The 18,143-nt window shown below is 46.8% G+C and overlaps 1 protein-coding gene across 1 annotated transcript in view; it reads left to right on the forward strand.

Moving 5' to 3' along the window:
- Positions 1-1,973: 1,973 nt before the first annotated feature.
- Positions 1,974-18,143, forward strand: part of naxd (NAD(P)HX dehydratase) — a 35,555-nt gene continuing 19,385 nt past the window's right edge. Inside the window, exons 1-5 of the mRNA XM_084315100.1 lie at positions 1,974-2,091; positions 5,916-6,543; positions 11,872-12,363; positions 12,628-12,778; positions 13,654-13,699. Coding sequence (XP_084171226.1) covers positions 6,000-6,543; positions 11,872-12,363; positions 12,628-12,778; positions 13,654-13,699 — 1,233 coding nt within the window. The 5' untranslated portion in view covers positions 1,974-2,091; positions 5,916-5,999. The remainder of the gene's footprint in view (positions 2,092-5,915; positions 6,544-11,871; positions 12,364-12,627; positions 12,779-13,653; positions 13,700-18,143) is intronic.

An 18,143-nucleotide genomic window follows, 5' to 3' on the forward strand; every position in this document is an offset into this window, starting at 1 on the left:
TGTATTTACCACGTGGAGAAATAAAAAATAATTGAATTAGACAATTACGTTTTCTAAGCAAATATACTCTGAACTATTTTTTGCCTAAGCACTCGTCTCTGCGCGCAGTCTGTGATTTCTACGTGAAGCCGTGTTTGTGGACATTCTCATTAATTCAAAGGATCCGAACCGATTGAAGTTTATGGATACCATGACTTAAAATCCTTTTACCTTGACGATTAAAAGCCCCAACACGAACCTAAACTAACTTTAGGTTAGTTGTAACGTTAGTTTATGTTTGTGTTAACGTTAGATAATGTACAAAATAAACGTTTTCCGCTGCTATAAACGTCGCACTTTTATTTTGAAAACCCCAGAAAGGAAGTCATTATATCTGCTTTAGTGACCATCCGGTTCTGTGTTAGCTCCGGTTAGCTACGTGCAGTAGTTAGTATTATATTATCAATACCAGCCATTGGATTACTGTTTTCTAAATTGGGGAGGCTTTTAATCGTCAAGGTAAGAGGATTTTAAGTCATGGTATCCATAAACTTCAATCGGTTCGGATCCTTTGAATTAATGAGAATGTCCACAAACACGGCTTCACGTAGAAATCACAGACTGCGTGCAGAGACGAGTGCTTAGGCAAAAAAAAATTCTGAGTATATTTACTTAGAAAACGTAATTGTCTAATTCAATTATTTTGTATTTCTCCACGTGGTAAATACACAGGTCACAACATGTTTACATGAACGTTTTGGAGTTGTATTTGGAGTGTATTTGGTTACTGTGTGTAAGGGAACGTCAGGCTATTGTCCCCCCCCCCACTTCCAGTGATGAAGCTAAGCTACGCTAACGGAGCGACTGTTCCCAAAGCTAAGTGCACGCACAGAGACAAAAAAGGTATGTATCTTCTTGTCTAACTCCAGGGAAGATGTTAAATAAGCTAATTTCCCAAAATGTTGGAGTTTTCCTTTAAGCACAGACCAGAGTCATGTATTCTATGACTCTGGCACAGACTAAAGACAGTGCCTAATTGCCTCTACGAATGGATGTAACACATTTCATTCACAAGTTAGGTGTGAATTTATCTGAGAACGTATTTAACACACCTGACGACCGGCGCTATTGATATGCAAAGTAGCCCAGGCGGGTACTTATAGCCAGTGGTGCAGTCGTAATATGGGCCAAGGCCAAACGCCACGTGCACGCGCGCTCCCGTGCATGCACGCGCATGCGCATACATGTTCCCTCGGTTGCGCACAGAACAGATGATACAACTTGTCTCATCCTTCCAGTCGGGAGATCAAGCAACCCCCCACCTACAGGGCTTGTATTTATTTGGTTGTCGGTATCCTATTATTATGCAAAGTCTAGGTGATAAGTGCCGGCGGGCGGGGTATACGGCGCAACGAGTAATTTTTGTGTGGCCGGCCGGCACTTATCACCTAGACTTTGCATAATAATAGGATGCGCGTACTTCTGCCTCAGTGACGAAGCCCAAACGTCGTTTGACCGCGTATGCCCAGCACTGTCTGCACCCCTGCTTAGTGAGTTGGCGAGCGCAGCGCATGTGCGTGCACGCGATTCTGCTAAAATCTTTGGCTGCACGGTGCAGCCTCGTCCCATGGACGCAATTCCTGATTACGCCACCTCCACTATAGCTTGACGCGGTCCTAACGTTGCAATAGCATAACCAGGAAACAAGGCAGACATTAATAAAATGTTCAATCAATCAATCAATCCAATAATAACACACGCGTTGCTCACTTAAAACAGCGCAGGTTCGTGGCTGCCACATGCTTGCCCAGTGAGAGGATTCTCCGGCGCTGCAGCGGGACCCTATTGGTTCTTCCTGCTCGGTCCCGTCGCCTCATGATCAAGAATATCTGTATCCCATGTTCAGCGTTGACACGCAACTCGTGTTTAGGTAAGACTAGAGACTAGGATCTGATCTAAGTGACTTGTGTTTAGGTAAGACTAGGGTATGACTATGAGTGACTCGTGTTTAGCTAAGAATCATGGCACAAGAGAGTCAGATGCTCGCCTTTAGCTTGATCACAGTTGCGCTGTCAGTCGTCGTTGTTACACTGGCCTGTTTGAACCCGGAAGGTAACGTGAATGGACCGGTCCTTCACACACCGATAATCGTATTGCTTCTTTACTTTATAATATTCCCTAAAGGGATATTTCACTGTGGTATATTATATGTAGTCATGTTTCATCAGCAGTAAACACACCACCGTTCATCCCAGGTGTCAAGCTCCTCATTCACTTCCATTCATTTTGGGGACCTATAGTCTTAATGTCATACTTCTAAAGTATAAACAAATTACTGCTGTACATATTTCAATAAAACAGATACTTCTGAGTCAATGGTACGTCGTGTGTGTGTTTTGGCATTTGATGTGCCTTTACAAAATGTATTACCGTTGAAAAATAGAAGCAGATCCGGCCAGGTTGTAGGTTTGAGTGTGCTGTGTATCTCGGAGTGGTTACCGTGGTTACCTGCTGCCTTGCTGGAAGACAGATTCTAAACATGCTGTGATAAATTGGCAAACTCACTAAGTGAAAAATAGTTCCTTTACTGAGTTAAGATTACATTAGCAAAAGAAAAACAAGTACTTTAACTCAGAAAAATACATTATACTTACACAGAATAATATTGCAATCTAAAAAAAAACAAATATAGTTTGTTTATACTTTTAGAAGTATTATATTTAGACTTGGTCCTCAAAAGAAATATAACTGAATGAGGAGTCTGATAGTTTAAGCCAAGGTAATGGTGCATTTAGTCAAGTCAAGAGTTGTATTTGTCACGGCATACAAGCATACAGTGAAATGCGGGTGGTCATGCCCGCAGCGATTGTGCAATAATACAAGTAATAAGATAGGATGAGAATAGACATTTGTGCAATAATACAAGTAATAAAATATAAGACATAACAGGTATAATGTACACCATTTTTACAAAAAGCATGGTAAGACATGCTTAGGTCCTGCAATAGTTTTATATAGCAGCTTTTATCCAAACCGCTTTACAATTTGTTCCTCACATTTTTTACCTGTTCACTACCACATTCACACACAGTGGAGTCAACCATGCTGCAAGGTCATGGTCAGGGAGCAGTTAGGGCTTAGGGGTTAAGTGTCTTAAGGAGTGGGAATCGAACTGCGACCCTCCGGGTTACCAGACGACTGCACTGTCGCCCCCAAGACTGTTGATTTTTGACAAGTTATACTTGGGGACAGCACCCCCTAACAGGGGGGGGAAATACTTGAATAGATATCACTATGAAACTTTCCCAGTTTGTTATGTACATATAAACTAAGAACAAATATATTACAAGTTTTCTGAATTTTATGTTTATATATGCAAATGAGGCACTTCCACCATTAACACTTTCAGAGCCCAAGCTTAATCTTGAATTACTGCTTGAATGCCCACCATCCACTTCAATGTTAGCGTTAAAAACGCCTAATCTATGTTTTAAATTATGGCTATGTGTCTAATCTGCCCGTCGCTTATCAATGACTAGTTTTCCAGTCAACATTGTCGAAGCGGATTGTTTTTTTTATCGGTTCATTTTCGTTTTTATAGCATTTTGAAAAGCCCTCGTTTTCAAGGAAAATAAAAAGGTTCCATGATAAACGGAATATTCTAGAATACACAAAAACGTTGTAATTTTTCGGCCTATTTATGAATCGTTTTCAAATAAACGCTAGATTATCGATAGTATATGTGTACGTATGCACGCTGGGGCCGCGAGCTGAAAATCGATTATCTGATTTCCTCAACATCACACACACACACACACACATGGGGGACACGTTGATATCTTAGCGAATACAACTCTGATTATCCCAAGACTGGTAAAATAGATTCCTTACCTCAGATCAGATGTTCTCCAAAAAGAGCATTCCAATTCCTGATCGCCATTCCAAAAATCGATCACTACTGTCTACTATCGATTGGCTACTGTGAATATATGGTCCAGGCATTTTCCCGTCCCGTTCCATGTTGAACAGACGGCTTGCCGGCTCAGAGAAGGGAGCCAGCTGGCCCCGCCTCTACATATCACTGATCCCAGGTCAGTCTAAGCGACTGATGTGCAGTTTTCAGGGATAGACGATAGGGGGCGCTTTTTTCCATTCTGAGCTGCTGATTGGGCTGCGTCTATGCCTTCTACAACGCTGTTCGGTTTCCGGGTTCCTCTGATTGGCCACTAAGCCCACGTGACCGCGCGCTAGCACGCCCCCCTTATCGCCCACTCTCGCGCTGTGAAGCGGAAGCACCAGCGGGGCGAGGCGGTGGTTTCTCCCCGGCTCCGTGCGCCGCTGACTCGGTCCAGCTCCAGCAGCAGCGGCCGTCTTCCGCCTTCGGTATCCTCTCTCCGAGGCGGCTCGTTCTTATTATTATCCCCCATTGTTCAGGTGGACATGGTCGCACAAACACCTGTTGGAGGAGTAGTGGGGGAGAAGAAGAGGAATATTTTTAAATAGCAAGAATTATCGACTGGCAACTCTGTGCTCGTCAGACATGTTAATGTCATGTATGTTGTGTATGTCATAAATGTCGATATGAATTGAAAATGGGGGACCCTGATGTAAACAAGACAAACGTCTTTCTCTGGTCTGCATCCCCTTAACAATTGTGTGTATTGCGCCGTACTGTATTGTACCCATTCTGCAATCTGTTAAATAAAGTTTTCATTCATTCATTCATTTCTCCCCCACTACTCCTCCAACGGGTGTTTGTGCGACCATGTCGACCTGAACAATGGGGGATTAATAAGAACGAGCCGCCTCGAGGATACCGCAGGCGGAGCGCGGAAGACGGCCGCTGGAGCTGGACCGAAACCACCGCCTCGCCCCGCTGGCGCTTCCGCTTCACAGTGCGAGAGTGGGCGATAAGGGGGGCGTGCTAGCGCGCGGTCACGTGGGCTTAGTGGCCAATCAGAGGAACCCGGAAACCGAACAGCGTTGTAGAAGGCATAGACGCGATGGGGCTGGTTTACCAACGGGAGACTCGGTTGATGAAATATGAATTCAGATCGCTAATAAATAAATAAAAAAAACGATAAAAAACGATAATTGTCGTGGTGGGCATTCAGGCATTGGGCTGATAAAACGTCTTATCACGTGGTGGGCACTGAAAGTGTTAAATATGTGCACATTTATGGATGCAATCAGGCAAAATGAAGTCAAATAAACAACTAAATGTGTGTTATTGACATTTTATTGTCACTAGTTTCATAGAAGACATGTTTAGGAAGCAAAATATAACAAAATCTCTATCGTCGAGAAAAAAAGCAAAAATGCTATTTTGGGGGTGCTGTCTCGCCTTACACACATTCTGTGCACCTCATCATTCTAGGACCCCGCAGACGTTGTATGGGCGGGAGGGAAGTTAACCTGATCTCGGGTCAGTTTTGAAATGCCCCCCCCCCCCCATATTAATCTCGGGAAAGGGGGCGTGGTGAAGCTGATCCCTTGTCAGCGCTCGGGGTCAAATTTCAACCCATTGTGTTTTATAGAGACCACTGACTGCACTTCCGTGTTACATGGAGCTCGTGAGGGGGAGGGACCACTTACTGGGCTCTAATCAACATCCATTCACGCGCTCCCTCTCCACCCGCCCCCCCCCCCCGCGCTCTCCATGAGCTCAAAATACCGGAAGTGTTGCCGTTGTTGTCTATGAATGACGTAGTAGGTAGAGATTCTCGACACAGGTTTACAGGGTTAGCATGCAGGTTAGAATAAAGCCAGTCGCTCCAGCCAAGCTATTGTTTTAATAGTTTAAAACTGGAATTTACTACACAGATAAGTTATACACCAAGGTAACTAAACGACCAATTATTATATACAAATATATATAATATCATATCTATTGTTTATTATTTGGATACAACAACGGCGCCCCGCCGCGACAGCAGCTTGGAGCAAGAGACCAGACGTCCATCATCATCCATATCCTCCGCAGACCGCAGTGTCAACAACATCGTCTGGGTGGATCGACTATGCACGCTGCGATCAACAACACAACGCGGGGCTTCCTGTGGTCGGACGTGGAGACCAGGACCCTCCTGAACATCTGGGGCGAGCAGGACATCCAGACGGCGCTGGACGGAAACTTCCGCAACAGCTTCGTGTACCGCGACGTGGCCCGCAGGCTGGGGGTGATGGGCTTCGAGCGGACGCCGGAGCAGTGCAGGGTGCGAATCAAGAGCTTAAAGAGACAATATCTGTTGGCAAAGGAGGGCAATCTGCGCAACAACGGGCAGTATCACAAGATCTGCAAGTTCTACGACACCATGGAGAGGATTCTGAGCAACCGGCCGCCCCTCGACCCCCAGGAGTTGATGGACAGCGTGGGGGCCGGTGGTGGGGACGAGACCGGGGATGGTGCGGAGGAGGACGGGGATGATGCTCAGGAGGATGATGCTCAGGATGCCTATTCGGAGAGCACGGGAGAGTGCCCTTATCCAAATGTGACTGAAGTGAAGCTGGAATATCCCACTGTTCCCATCCCCATTCCGGTGAAAGTCACCGTAGGAAACCATAGTGAGTGCAGTGTCTTTATGGTAAATGGTAAATGGCTGCTTTTTTATATAGCGCTTATCCAAAGCGCTTTACAATTTGTTACTTACATTTTACCCATTCACACACCGATGGCGGAGGCAACCATGCAAGGTGCCAACCTGCACATCGGGAGCAATTAGGGGTTAAGTGTCTTGCTCAAGGACACATCGACACGCTGCCCGGGAGGAGCGGGAAATTGGGAATCGAACCAGGTACCTCCGGATTGCCAGACGACTGCTCTACCTCCTGAGCCACTGTCGCCCCTCTTTATCCACATGTATCTGTTTCTTTGAATGTTTTTATTTTTTTCAATTTATGTAAAGAGCTGTAAACTACTAACGAGTCGGTCACAGTCAACCAGCACCTGCTGACGGGTCTGACCCTTCAGCTCAGCTGGTTAGTGTAAACTACAGCCAACCAGCACCTGCTGACGGGTCTGACCCTTCAGCTCAGCTGGTTAGTGTAAACTACAGCCAACCAGCACCTGCTGACGGGTCTGACCCTTCAGCTCAGCTGGTTAGTGTAAACTACAGCCAACCAGCACCTGCTGACGGGTCTGACCCTTTAGCTCAGCCGGTTAGTGTAAACTACAGCCAACCAGCACCTGCTAACGGGTCTGACCCTTCAGCTCAGCTGGTTAGTGTAAACTACAGCCAACCAGCACCTGCTGACGGGTCTGACCCTTTAGCTCAGCTGGTTAGTGTAAACTACAGCCAACCAGCACCTGCTGACGGGTCTGACCCTTTAGCTCAGCTGGTTAGTGTAAACTACAGCCAACCAGCACCTGCTGACGGGTCTGACCCTTTAGCTCAGCCGGTTAGTGTAAACTACAGCCAACCAGCACCTGCTGACGGGTCTGACCCTTCAGCTCAGCTGGTTAGTGTAAACTACAGCCAACCAGCACCTGCTGACGGGTCTGACCCTTTAGCTCAGCTGGTTAGTGTAAACTACAGCCAACCAGCACCTGCTGACGGGTCTGACCCTTTAGCTCAGCCGGTTAGTGTAAACTACAGCCAACCAGCACCTGCTGACGGGTCTGACCCTTTAGCTCAGCTGGTTAGTGCGGCTGCCTGTGGATCCTATGGTCCCAGGTTCAAATCACACTCTGTTACATTGGTGGCAGCGGTGGGATCTCACTGCCCTGTGAATCTGTATCCAGGTTACCGTAGCGATGGGGGTGGGATCTCAGTGCGAGGAGGACACACTTCTCAGGGGGAGGACGACTGTAAACTATGGATGGGTCAGTCGCTGTCAACCAGCGCCTGCTAACGGGGGCGACAGTGGCTCAGTCAGGAGGTAGAGCGGTCGTCTGGTAATCAGAAGGTTCCCGGTTCGATTTGGACTCCTCGCCCGGGAGAGTGTCGGAAGGGTCCTTGTCCTTGAGCAATACACTTAACCCCCCTAATTGCTCCCGATGAGCAGGTTGGCACCTTGCATGGTCTCGCTTCCACCACTGGTGTGTGTGAATGGGTGAATGTGAAGCATAAATTGTAAAGCGCTTTGGATAAAAGCGTTCTATAAATGCAGTCCATTTAACGGGTCGGATCCTTTAGCTCAGCTGGTTATAGTGCGGCGGCGGCCGCCTGTGGATATTATGGTCCCGGGTTCTAATCCACTCGGTTACAGAGCATTAACGGAATAAGATAAGATAAGATATTTCCTTTATTGATCCCCTTGGGGAAATTCGGGCATCATAGCAGCATGGGGGAGGGGAGGTACAGGTAGTAAAAAAGCAGTGTAAACAATATAACGCAGGATCAATAAAGTTGTCTGAATCTGAATACAAATCAATATAATTAACTCTGGACATGTGCATATGGGCAACAAGGTGCAGGATGAGGGTATGTATGCCTTCTCAGTTATATTTTCCCTACAATAAATAGTTACAATATATAATCTAAATATAATCTAATATATAATCTAAAAAAACGAAATAATAATACATCTATTTTATATAGCGCTTTTCCAGGTGCTCAAAGACGCTTTACATGGGTAGGAGAGACAAAACTATGGCAAAACAAAAAACAGAACAAAACGGAACAAAAATAATACATGACAAAATAAGATTAAACCGACAGAATTAGAGGTCAAAAGCAAGATTGAAAAGGTGGGTTTTGAGGACTGATTTAAAAGATGTCAGGGTGTTTGCATCACGGATATGGCTGGGGAGGGCATTCCAGAGGGAGGGGGCAGCAGCAGCAAAGGCCCTGTCACCCCAGGTCCGGAGCCTGGTCGTGGGAGGTGTTAGGAGGTTGGCATCTGCAGACCTAAGGCAACGGGTGGGCGTGTGACGGTGGAGGAGGTCGGACAGGTAGGGAGGGGCAAGGTTGTTGAGGGCTTTAAATGTGATGAGTATATGTATCCTGTATTTGATTGGAAGCCAGTGGAGTTTGTGGAGGACAGGGGTGATGTGATCAGAGCGACGGGTGGAGGTGAGCATGCGGGCAGCAGAGTTTTGGACATATTGGAGTTTATTGAGGATAGTGTTTGGTGAGCCGTAGAGGATGCTGTTACAGTAATCTAGTCTTGATGATATGAATGCATGAACCAGTGTTTCAGCAACGGAGAGTGATAGGGAGGGGCGGAGACGAGCAATGTTCTGGAGGTGGTAGAAGTAGAGCTGCCGCGGTATTGATATTTTCCTTACCGCACGAATTTGCGCAATATTTCCTACCGCCGCGGTAATTACCGCACAGTGCGCACAAAAAAAAAAAATAAGTTTGAATGCATTTTTTTTTTTTTTTAGTAGTCTACTCTTATAGCCTGCCTCTAGTCTAATGGCGCTTTTCCACTGCATATTACCTACTCGACTCGACCCGCTTTAGGCACCTGGTACTTCGTTCCTTTTCCACTGCAGCCAGGTACTACTCCGTTTGGGGAATGGGGATGCAGGCGGGGCCGCCGCCGCTCGCTTGTGTACACTGAAAGCTCCGTGGGCATAGATGTCCGAGGGCTTGCAGCAAGCCAGAGTTTAACACAGTTTCAATCAATCAATCAATCAATCAATAACAACATTAACCAGACTCTCGTTGCGTCTATTCTGCCAAAGCTAACGTTACCTCTCATTGTGTATTCTACCAAGCAAACCCGGGTTTAACGTTACCTCTCGTGTATATCGGATAACAACAACAAACTTAACACATCAGCGATCTTGTTGTGACACTAAACTCTCCGCTCGGTGGTAAATTGGGTTGATGTCGGTTTTGTTTCATCAATAAATAAGGCAGAATACACAGTGAATCCATTCTTTTTTGTTTATTGCACTTGGTTCTGTCGCAAACAAATCCTGAATGAAATGCATCCTTAGCGAGGCAGTAAAGATGGCGGCGTTCTGTTTTCGTTCAGAGGCGTCGAGTAGGGGGTATCTGCAGAGCCGCAGAGCCAGGCTGGACCAATAGGGTCGCTTGGAACCGAGTAGGGTATATCTGCAGAGCCGCAAGCCGCAAGCCAACTTTATTATTATGATAAAAAACAGCGGTGACGCGGTATTCAGCCTAACTCTGCGGTGAGCGTGATGCAACAGCGATACCGCGGTAATGCGGTTATCGCGGCAGCTCTAGGTAGAAGGCCGTTTTTGTTATGTGGTTCACATGGGGGAGGAAAGAAAGGGTGGAGTCCAGGATGATGCCAAGGTTACGGACGTGAGTGGAGGGGGTGACAATGGAACCATCAATATTTAGGGAGAAATCCTGGGTGTGGCTGAGGGATTTTGGACCGATAATGATGATTTCTGATTTATTGCAGTTTAGTTTGAGAAAGTTATTTTGCATCCATGTTTTGATGTCTGTGAGGCAGGTGGTGAGGGTGGAGAGAGTGGCTGGAGTGATAGTCTTGGTGGAGAGGTAGAGCTGAGTGTCGTCTGCATAACAATGAAAACGGAGGCCATGTTGGCGGAGAATCAGACCAAGTGGAAGGATGTAGAGGATGAAGAGCAGGGGACCAAGTACTGAGCCTTGGGGGACACCATGAGTGATGGGGGTAGTGGGGGATTTGCAGTTGTTAATGGAGATGAATTGGTGCCTGTATGAGAGGTATGATTGGAGCAAGGTGAGGGGGATTCCGGAGATGCCAACGGAGGACTGGAGACGAGTGATGAGGATGGGGTGACTGATGGTGTCAAAAGCAGCGCTGAGGTCTACGAGGATGAGGATGGAGAGGGAACCAGAGTCGGCAGAGAGGAGTATGTCGTTGGTGACCTTTAGAAGAGCAGTTTCGGTGCCGTGTCTGGTGCGGAATCCGGATTGAAAGGTATCATAAAGGTTATTGTTGTCGAGGTAGGATTTTAATTGGGAGGCAATGGCTCGCTCAATTATTTTTGAGAGGAAGGGGAGGTTGGAAATGGGGCGGAAATTATCAAGGGTTTCAGGGTTGAGTCCGGGTTTTTTTAGTAAGGGGGTGACAGAAGCAATTTTGAGGGCGGGGGGAAATAGGCCAGTGGTCAGAGAGGAGTTTACGATGGAGGTGATTAGGGGAGAAAGGGCAGGGAGACAAGCCTTGACTAGGATGGAGGGGATAGGGTCCAGGATGCAGGTTGAAGTTTTCATTGTAGAGAGAATGGAGGATAGATCCGATGCAGTGATTTCAGTGAAGGATGTAAAAGGGGGGTTGGGTGGTGGAGGGGGGGGTTGAATCCGGAGGGGAGATAGTGTTGGCGGAGGCAATTGTTAGTTGGGTGTGGATTTTGTAAATTTTTGTTTGGAGATGTGACAGATAGGAGACACATTTACTGACAGTGAAGGAACAGGAGATTGCGTCAGAGAGGGTTTAAGAAGTGTGTTGATGGTGGAAAACAGAGTCCTGGGGTTGTCGCTGCCAGACTGTATGATAGCGGAGTAGTGGGAGGAGTGTGCAGAGTTGAGGGCGTCTTTGTAGAGCTGTTGATGTTGTCTGTAGGCATCTTTATGGACAGTGAGACCGGTTTTATTGGATAGCCGTTCGAGCTGGCGGCCCTTGGATTTAAGGTGCTAAATGCTATATATATGCAATATATAATCTAATAATCCAATAATCTAAATCTAATGTATAATCTAAAAATGCTAAATGCTAAAATGCTAAATATATGATCTGATGAAGTATACAGTATTCACATAAGGTGCGGTATGCATAAGGTGGTATCGCTTCTACCTAACGAGTCTCACCTCACACGGGGGACCCTGATGTAAACAAGACTAAAGTCTTTCTCTGGTCTGCATCCCCTTAACAATTGTGTGTATTGAGCCGTACTGTATTGTACCCATTCTGCAATCTGTTAATACAATTTTCAATCAATCAATCAATCAATCAAACCTCTTCCCTCCCCCGCTCCTCCAGGCACGTCGGCGAGGCCGAGCGACAGCGGCGGCCAGTTGGCCAGCGCCGCGCTCCTCTCCTCGGGGGGCGGCAGACCCCCCAAGCGGCCCCGGAAGCGGCGAGGCAACCTCCCCATGGAGCGGCTGATGGAGCAGTTCCTGGAGCAGAGCACCCAGGCCGAGGAGACCTTCTACCGGCTGGAGGAGCAGCGTCTGCAGGCGGAGGACCGCCGGAGGGAGACGGAGCACGCCCGGGAGCTCCACATGCTCCAGATGCTCGGCCAGATCTTCTCCAGCGTTTCCTCCTCCTCGGCGAACCCCTCCTCCGCCAGAGCGGCCCCGCCTCCTCCTCCTCCCCGCCCCCCCCACGCCGCCTCCTCCCACGGTGTCTCCTCCCCCTCCTCCTTCTCCCGCAGTCAGTCCCACGGTCACCACCACAGACGACCCCCCTCGCCCCGGGCAGATCGCTTCGGCCAACAGAGTCCATCGTTCCACCCAGACCGAGACCCACTAGGTATTGGCGTCAGTGCCACCCCGCACCGTACGGAGCCCCGCGGTGGAACGTCAAAATGTGAAGAGAAAGAGGGGATGAAAGGATTTTTTAGACAAAAAACAGTGATAATTCTGAAAGACGAGGCCGTCTTCTCCGTTAGACCTAGATTATGTTTGTGTTCAGGGTTTTTTGTTAGTTAGTTCTTGGTATCGGGATCAAGTTCTGATGGCTCAAAGTTCTGCTTTCATTTTACATTTTTAAACAGTTTTTGTTTGTTTCCTTCAGTCTTCGAGCGCCACTTCAGCCTTGGGTCCACGGCACACAGGGGCATGGACAGCGATGTCATCCCACTGGTGAAGAGTATAGTCCCCCTGCTCACAGCAAAAAAGCACAAGGGACAAGACGGGCGGATCGGGATCATCGGGGGTTGTCAAGAGTACGCACTGCCATGCCACCTTCTGTGCTTGTTTGGTTTACAGTATCAACTCCATTATAGATCAGTTCAAGATTCAAGATATTTATTAGTCGCATACACACGAGACATGTAGTGAAATGAAGGTGGCCATGCCTGCCTTGATTGTGCAAAGAAATACAATATAATAATAGAATAGATAATAATAGACATGATAAAAGGTACTAAGATAAAATACAATACAATGCTAAGCTTACAAATGAAAGGTAATGAGTCCTATATACTAGGGATGGGCATTTTTAAGAAGAATCCAGATCGATTGATCGCATGCTATACTCGAGTGATTGTGTATTACTCGGTAAAGGAAAAAAAATAATAATAATACTATTTTTGAATCTTTTATTTGATTTCTTTTACTTAATTTTGTTCATCCACGTATATGTTTAAGGAAACCAACAAACAGTTATAAATAATCGTACACATACATGTGAAACAAATATGTAAAAAATATATATACATTTTTTTTCCATAAAACTAATAAAATAAAAATTTAATTTAAGATAGATTTTTCTCAGCTACGAGTAATCGATTACTCACGCCCATCCCTACTATATAAACTACTATACAATATACAGTTATGCTATAATGTAACTATACTATACTAACTATACTATACAAAAACATAGTTATGTTTTTTTTCTTCTTTTTTTTAAGTGACCATTGTTTTTTCCTAAAGTGACCTGTAGTGTGTTTGTGTGAGAGAGAGTGCAGGATGTGTGGTGTGTGTGTGTGTTCATGTGTGTGGAGAGATCAGTGTTAGCACGTTTGAAATGTTCCTCTGGTTTTCATCGCTCTCTACAAACATCCTCATACATATTTCCCATCTTTCTCACGTAAAGGTATACGGGAGCTCCATACTTTGCTGCCATCTCTGCCCTGAAAGCGGTAAATAAGTTTGTTTGTCTGTTTATTTATTTATATTTCTTTTGATCAAATATTTTTATTTTCTTTTTCTTTCTTTTTTTCCAACATGAAACAAAACATATATCACAATACAATAATAATAATACATAAAAAGACTTCCCAAGACAATAACTTAACACCACATGACAAGACAATAACTGATACAGACTGTACAGTGATCATCCTACATGGACACTCGCTCGTTCTCTTCCCCCCCCCCTCCCCCCGCTCACCCAAGTACCTCAACATGAGTCACACTCACAATACATTATTCAGTAAAAAAAACTAAAATCAAAACAAATTCCCAAACTTATATGCGTTCTTTTAACTTTGCCACTGCAGCCAACCAAATTGCAATATTAGATTCCTTAACCCCTACAACACGTGCCGTGGATATCTCCAAATAGATCACATCAAGGTAGGTGAGAAACCATACCTTCGGGCAGAGTTTGTCTGGGTGAAACCAACGTGAGGCAATACATTTTTTTGCGGCTGTGAGGCCGGCCAAAATGAGTCTTTTCACCTGTATAGAGGTCGGTAATTGAGAGAGATCATTCAATAATAATACAGAAGGAGATACAGGTATGGTTAAAGAGAAAATGTCTGAGAGCTGATATGTAACATTTTACCAAAAACTCACAACAGGAGGGCATTCCCAGTACATATGCATAAATGTACCTGTGGCGCCGTTTGGACACAAGGTACATAAAGAGTCAGGTCTGAGACCCATTGAATTCAATCGTCTAGGGGTTAAATAAGTCCTGTGAATAAAATTTAGGTGAATCTGTTGGTGATCTGGGTTGTGTGAGGATAACCGAACATTTTCCCAGACTGCATCCCAATCAAAATCTACATCCAACTCCGGGACATTTCTCCAAATCGTATCCAGGGGAAGGTCTTTATACAAGGACATGAGTAAATGGTGATAAAAGTCAGAAACGAAGCCTCTCGATGTCTCTTTGTCATAAAATAATTTGTGAAAGCGGTGATGCACTAGTGGAGCATCCCGTGGCACGCCATGAGCCTTCAGAGCTGCTCTTATTTGTAAATAAAAGAAAAAGGAGGTTCCGGGGAGATCATATCCGTTGGATATATCCTGAAAAGCGGAGACCAGAGTTATCGAAGATATCCCCCAATGTGTGTATGCCTTTCTTTTCCCATCTAGGGTGTAATATCTTAGATATTAACGGACAACGGAACAGTTGGTTGGTAAACAAGACGCTTTATTACTACCTCAGGTGGTTCCTCAATCCCAACAATCCCTGCCTCTCGCGCCACTCCCACTTACTGTAACTGTCGTAAACATGTCGTAACGTATACTCCTCTTGTAGTCAGTTAACAATACTATGACATCTCCCTTTTTCCTTTTAACAATATCAACACATATCAATAACTTTGATATCTTCTCTTTAACAGTATCAACACATCAATAACCATGACATCTCCCTTTTTTTTTTTTTTATCAACACCCTTCAAAAAAAATTATTATTGAACTCTCCCCTCACAGGTCAAGTCTCTGGACAGGTTTAACAGGTCTACCAGACCTGGTTTGGATCAGTCCATCAGTGTTCCTTGTTGGACCAGGCGAGCCATGGTTTGGGCTCATCTGAATGTCAGGTGTGTCATTCCCGGGATTTGTGTCATCATTCGCTGGAGGCCCCGCTACGGGCACTGCTTGGAGATGTCGACGGTTACGCCTGTACAGAGCACCCTGCTCTGTCTCGATGAGATAAGACCTCTGTGTAACGCTCTCACCTGCCACTACTGCAGGTGTGGACCAGGTCTTTTGATTGTCCAGTCTGGTGAGAACATGGTCTCCTCGCTGCAGTGGTGTGAGCTCTCTCACGCCATGGCGTTTGTTATAGTAGAAGGCCTGTTTGCTCTTCTCCGCAGCATCTCGAGCTCTGACGTGATGTTTGTTCGGCCACCTTGGTTGCAGGTTCTTGGCCAGAGTGGGCAGTGTCGTCCTGATTTTCCTGCCCATTAGGAGCTCTGCCGGACTGACACCCGTACTGCTGTGTGGAGAAGAACGGTAAACCATTAAAGCAAGTAGGGGGTCCTTTTGTCTCAGAATCCCCTTGGCCGTTTGGACTGCACGTTCAGCATAACCGTTTCCTTGTGGGTTGTGGGGACTAGAGGTTGTGTGCTTAAAGTCCATGTCACAGGCAAAGCCTCTGAAGACATCACTGCTGAACTGCGGTCCGTTGTCACTGACAACCTCCTCCGGTATTCCGTGCCGGGCAAACGTGGCTCTCAGCTTCAAGATCACATGTGCACTAGTCGTGGTAGGCATGTGGAGTATCTCCAGGTATCTAGAGTAGTAGTCAGCTATGACTAGGTAACTCTCTCTCTCATGTTCACATAAATCTATGCCAATTCTCTTCCACGGCCTGTCTGGGAGAGGTGTTGACAGGAGAGGCTCCCTGTTCTGTGCTCTCCTCTGCTCACGACAGTACATGCAGTTCTCAACTTTGTGTGTGATCTGTGTGGCTATGCCAGGCCACCACACCGAAGTGTTGGCCCTGTCTCTGCACTTGTTAAGACCTTGATGGCCCTCATGTATGCATTCTAGTATATCCGACCTCAATCTCCCTGGTATCACTATTCTACTCCCTCTGGTCACTACCCCATCGTGCATAGACAGTTCGTTCCTAACGGGAAAGTACTCCCTAACACAGGTGTTTATATGTGCTAGGTGTTCAGGCCACCCCTCTTGTATGTACCTGATCACTTCTTGGAGCTGCTCGTCCGCCGCCGTCTCCGCGCGGATGCTGTCTATCTTTTTCGGCGATACTGGAATGTTGCTCATCACAGCTGCTACGTAACACTCCACGTCTGTGTCCCTACTGAGCCCCTTGTCTGCCTGTGGGCTCCTGGACAGTGTGTCTGCCACCACCAGCGTTTTCCCCGGTGCATACTCAGCCTCCGGGTTGAACCTCATCAACCGCATGAGGTCGCTGGCAGCGGAGTGGCACATTGTCGAGATCCCTGGAGTTCATCAGTGGGATGAGGGGTTTGTGATCCGTAATCAGTTTGAATGCTGGCAGGCCATAGAGATACATCTGAAACCTCTCACACGCCCACACGCTCGCCAGGCACTCTTTCTCTATCTGAGCGTACCTGGTTTCAGCGTCGCTCAGTCGCCTTGAGCAGTATGCTACTGGTCTCCAGTCCTCGCCATGGAGCTGCAGCAGGACACCGCCTATCCCATAACTGCTTGCGTCTGCTGAGACCACTGTGCTCCTGTTAACATCATAGTACACCAGGGTAGGTGACGTTGTGAGGAGCTCTTTAACTCGCTCAAAGGCTGCTTGTTGCGCCGGACCCCACATCCACACTGAGTCTGCTTTTAACAGTGCATATAGTGGCTGGCCCACTGTGGCGAGGTCTGGAATATATTTCCCCAGGTAATTGATCATGCCGAGTGCTCTCTTTAGTTCCTGCACGTTTTCTGGTGGTTCCAGTTTGCTGACTGCAGACACTTTGGCTGGGTCGGGTCGTACACCATCTTTGTTGATCACCTGACCCAGGAAGTGCAGCTCCTCCTTTCTCAGCACACACTTCTCATCGTGCAGCTTCAGGCCTGCAGACTCTAGCCGATCCAGAACCTTCTGCAGCCGCTCATCATGTTCGCTAGTGTTGCTGCCATGGATGATGATGTCGTCCATGTAGACGGCAAGGCCGTCCAGCCCTTCCAGCGTCTCCACCATCTTCCTCTGAAATATCTCAGGTGCACTGCTTATCCCAAAGGGAAGACGTTTGAAACAGTACCTTCCGTACGGTGTGATGAAGGTGGTTAACCTCTGGCTGTCTTTGTCCAGTGGGATCTGCCAGAACCCTGACGCTGCGTCAAGTGATGAGAAGACTGTGGAGCCGCTGAGCTGAGCTACCATCCCCTCTGATGTCGGCAAGATGAATCTCTCCCTTTTGATAGCCTTATTAAGCTTCTTTAAGTCCACACAGATGCGTGCTCTTCCAGACTTTTTCGGGACTGGCACCATGGGTGCGCACCACTCTGTTGGGTCAGTCACGGCTTCAATGATGTCGTTGGCTTCCATCCTCTCCAACTCCTCTTTCACTGCACTCAGGAGCGGTATGGGGACCCGGCGTGCTGTGCATACTGCATAGGGCTGGGCATTGTCCTTTAGAGCTATCTTCACAGGCTGTGTTTTCAGTAGGCCAAACTCCTGTTCCCTGGTGTTGACCTCGCCCACTCGCTTTACTAACCCCATAGCTACAGCTACTGGCCTGCTGAGTAGGTTATTCACACTCTGCCCCCTAATGACATAGAGCCTGCATGTGTATGTTTTCCCCTTGTAGCTGGTCTGAGTCATAAACTGCCCTAAACAGTTCAATCCACCCCCTGGACCACTCAGCACCTTCTTTGGCCTCTGTAGGACCCGTTTTGGCTCCAGTGTTTTGTACA

Source organism: Notolepis coatsorum, assembly GCF_963971535.1.
Source record: "Notolepis coatsorum genome assembly, chromosome: 5".
Lineage (NCBI taxonomy): Eukaryota > Metazoa > Chordata > Actinopteri > Aulopiformes > Paralepididae > Notolepis > Notolepis coatsorum.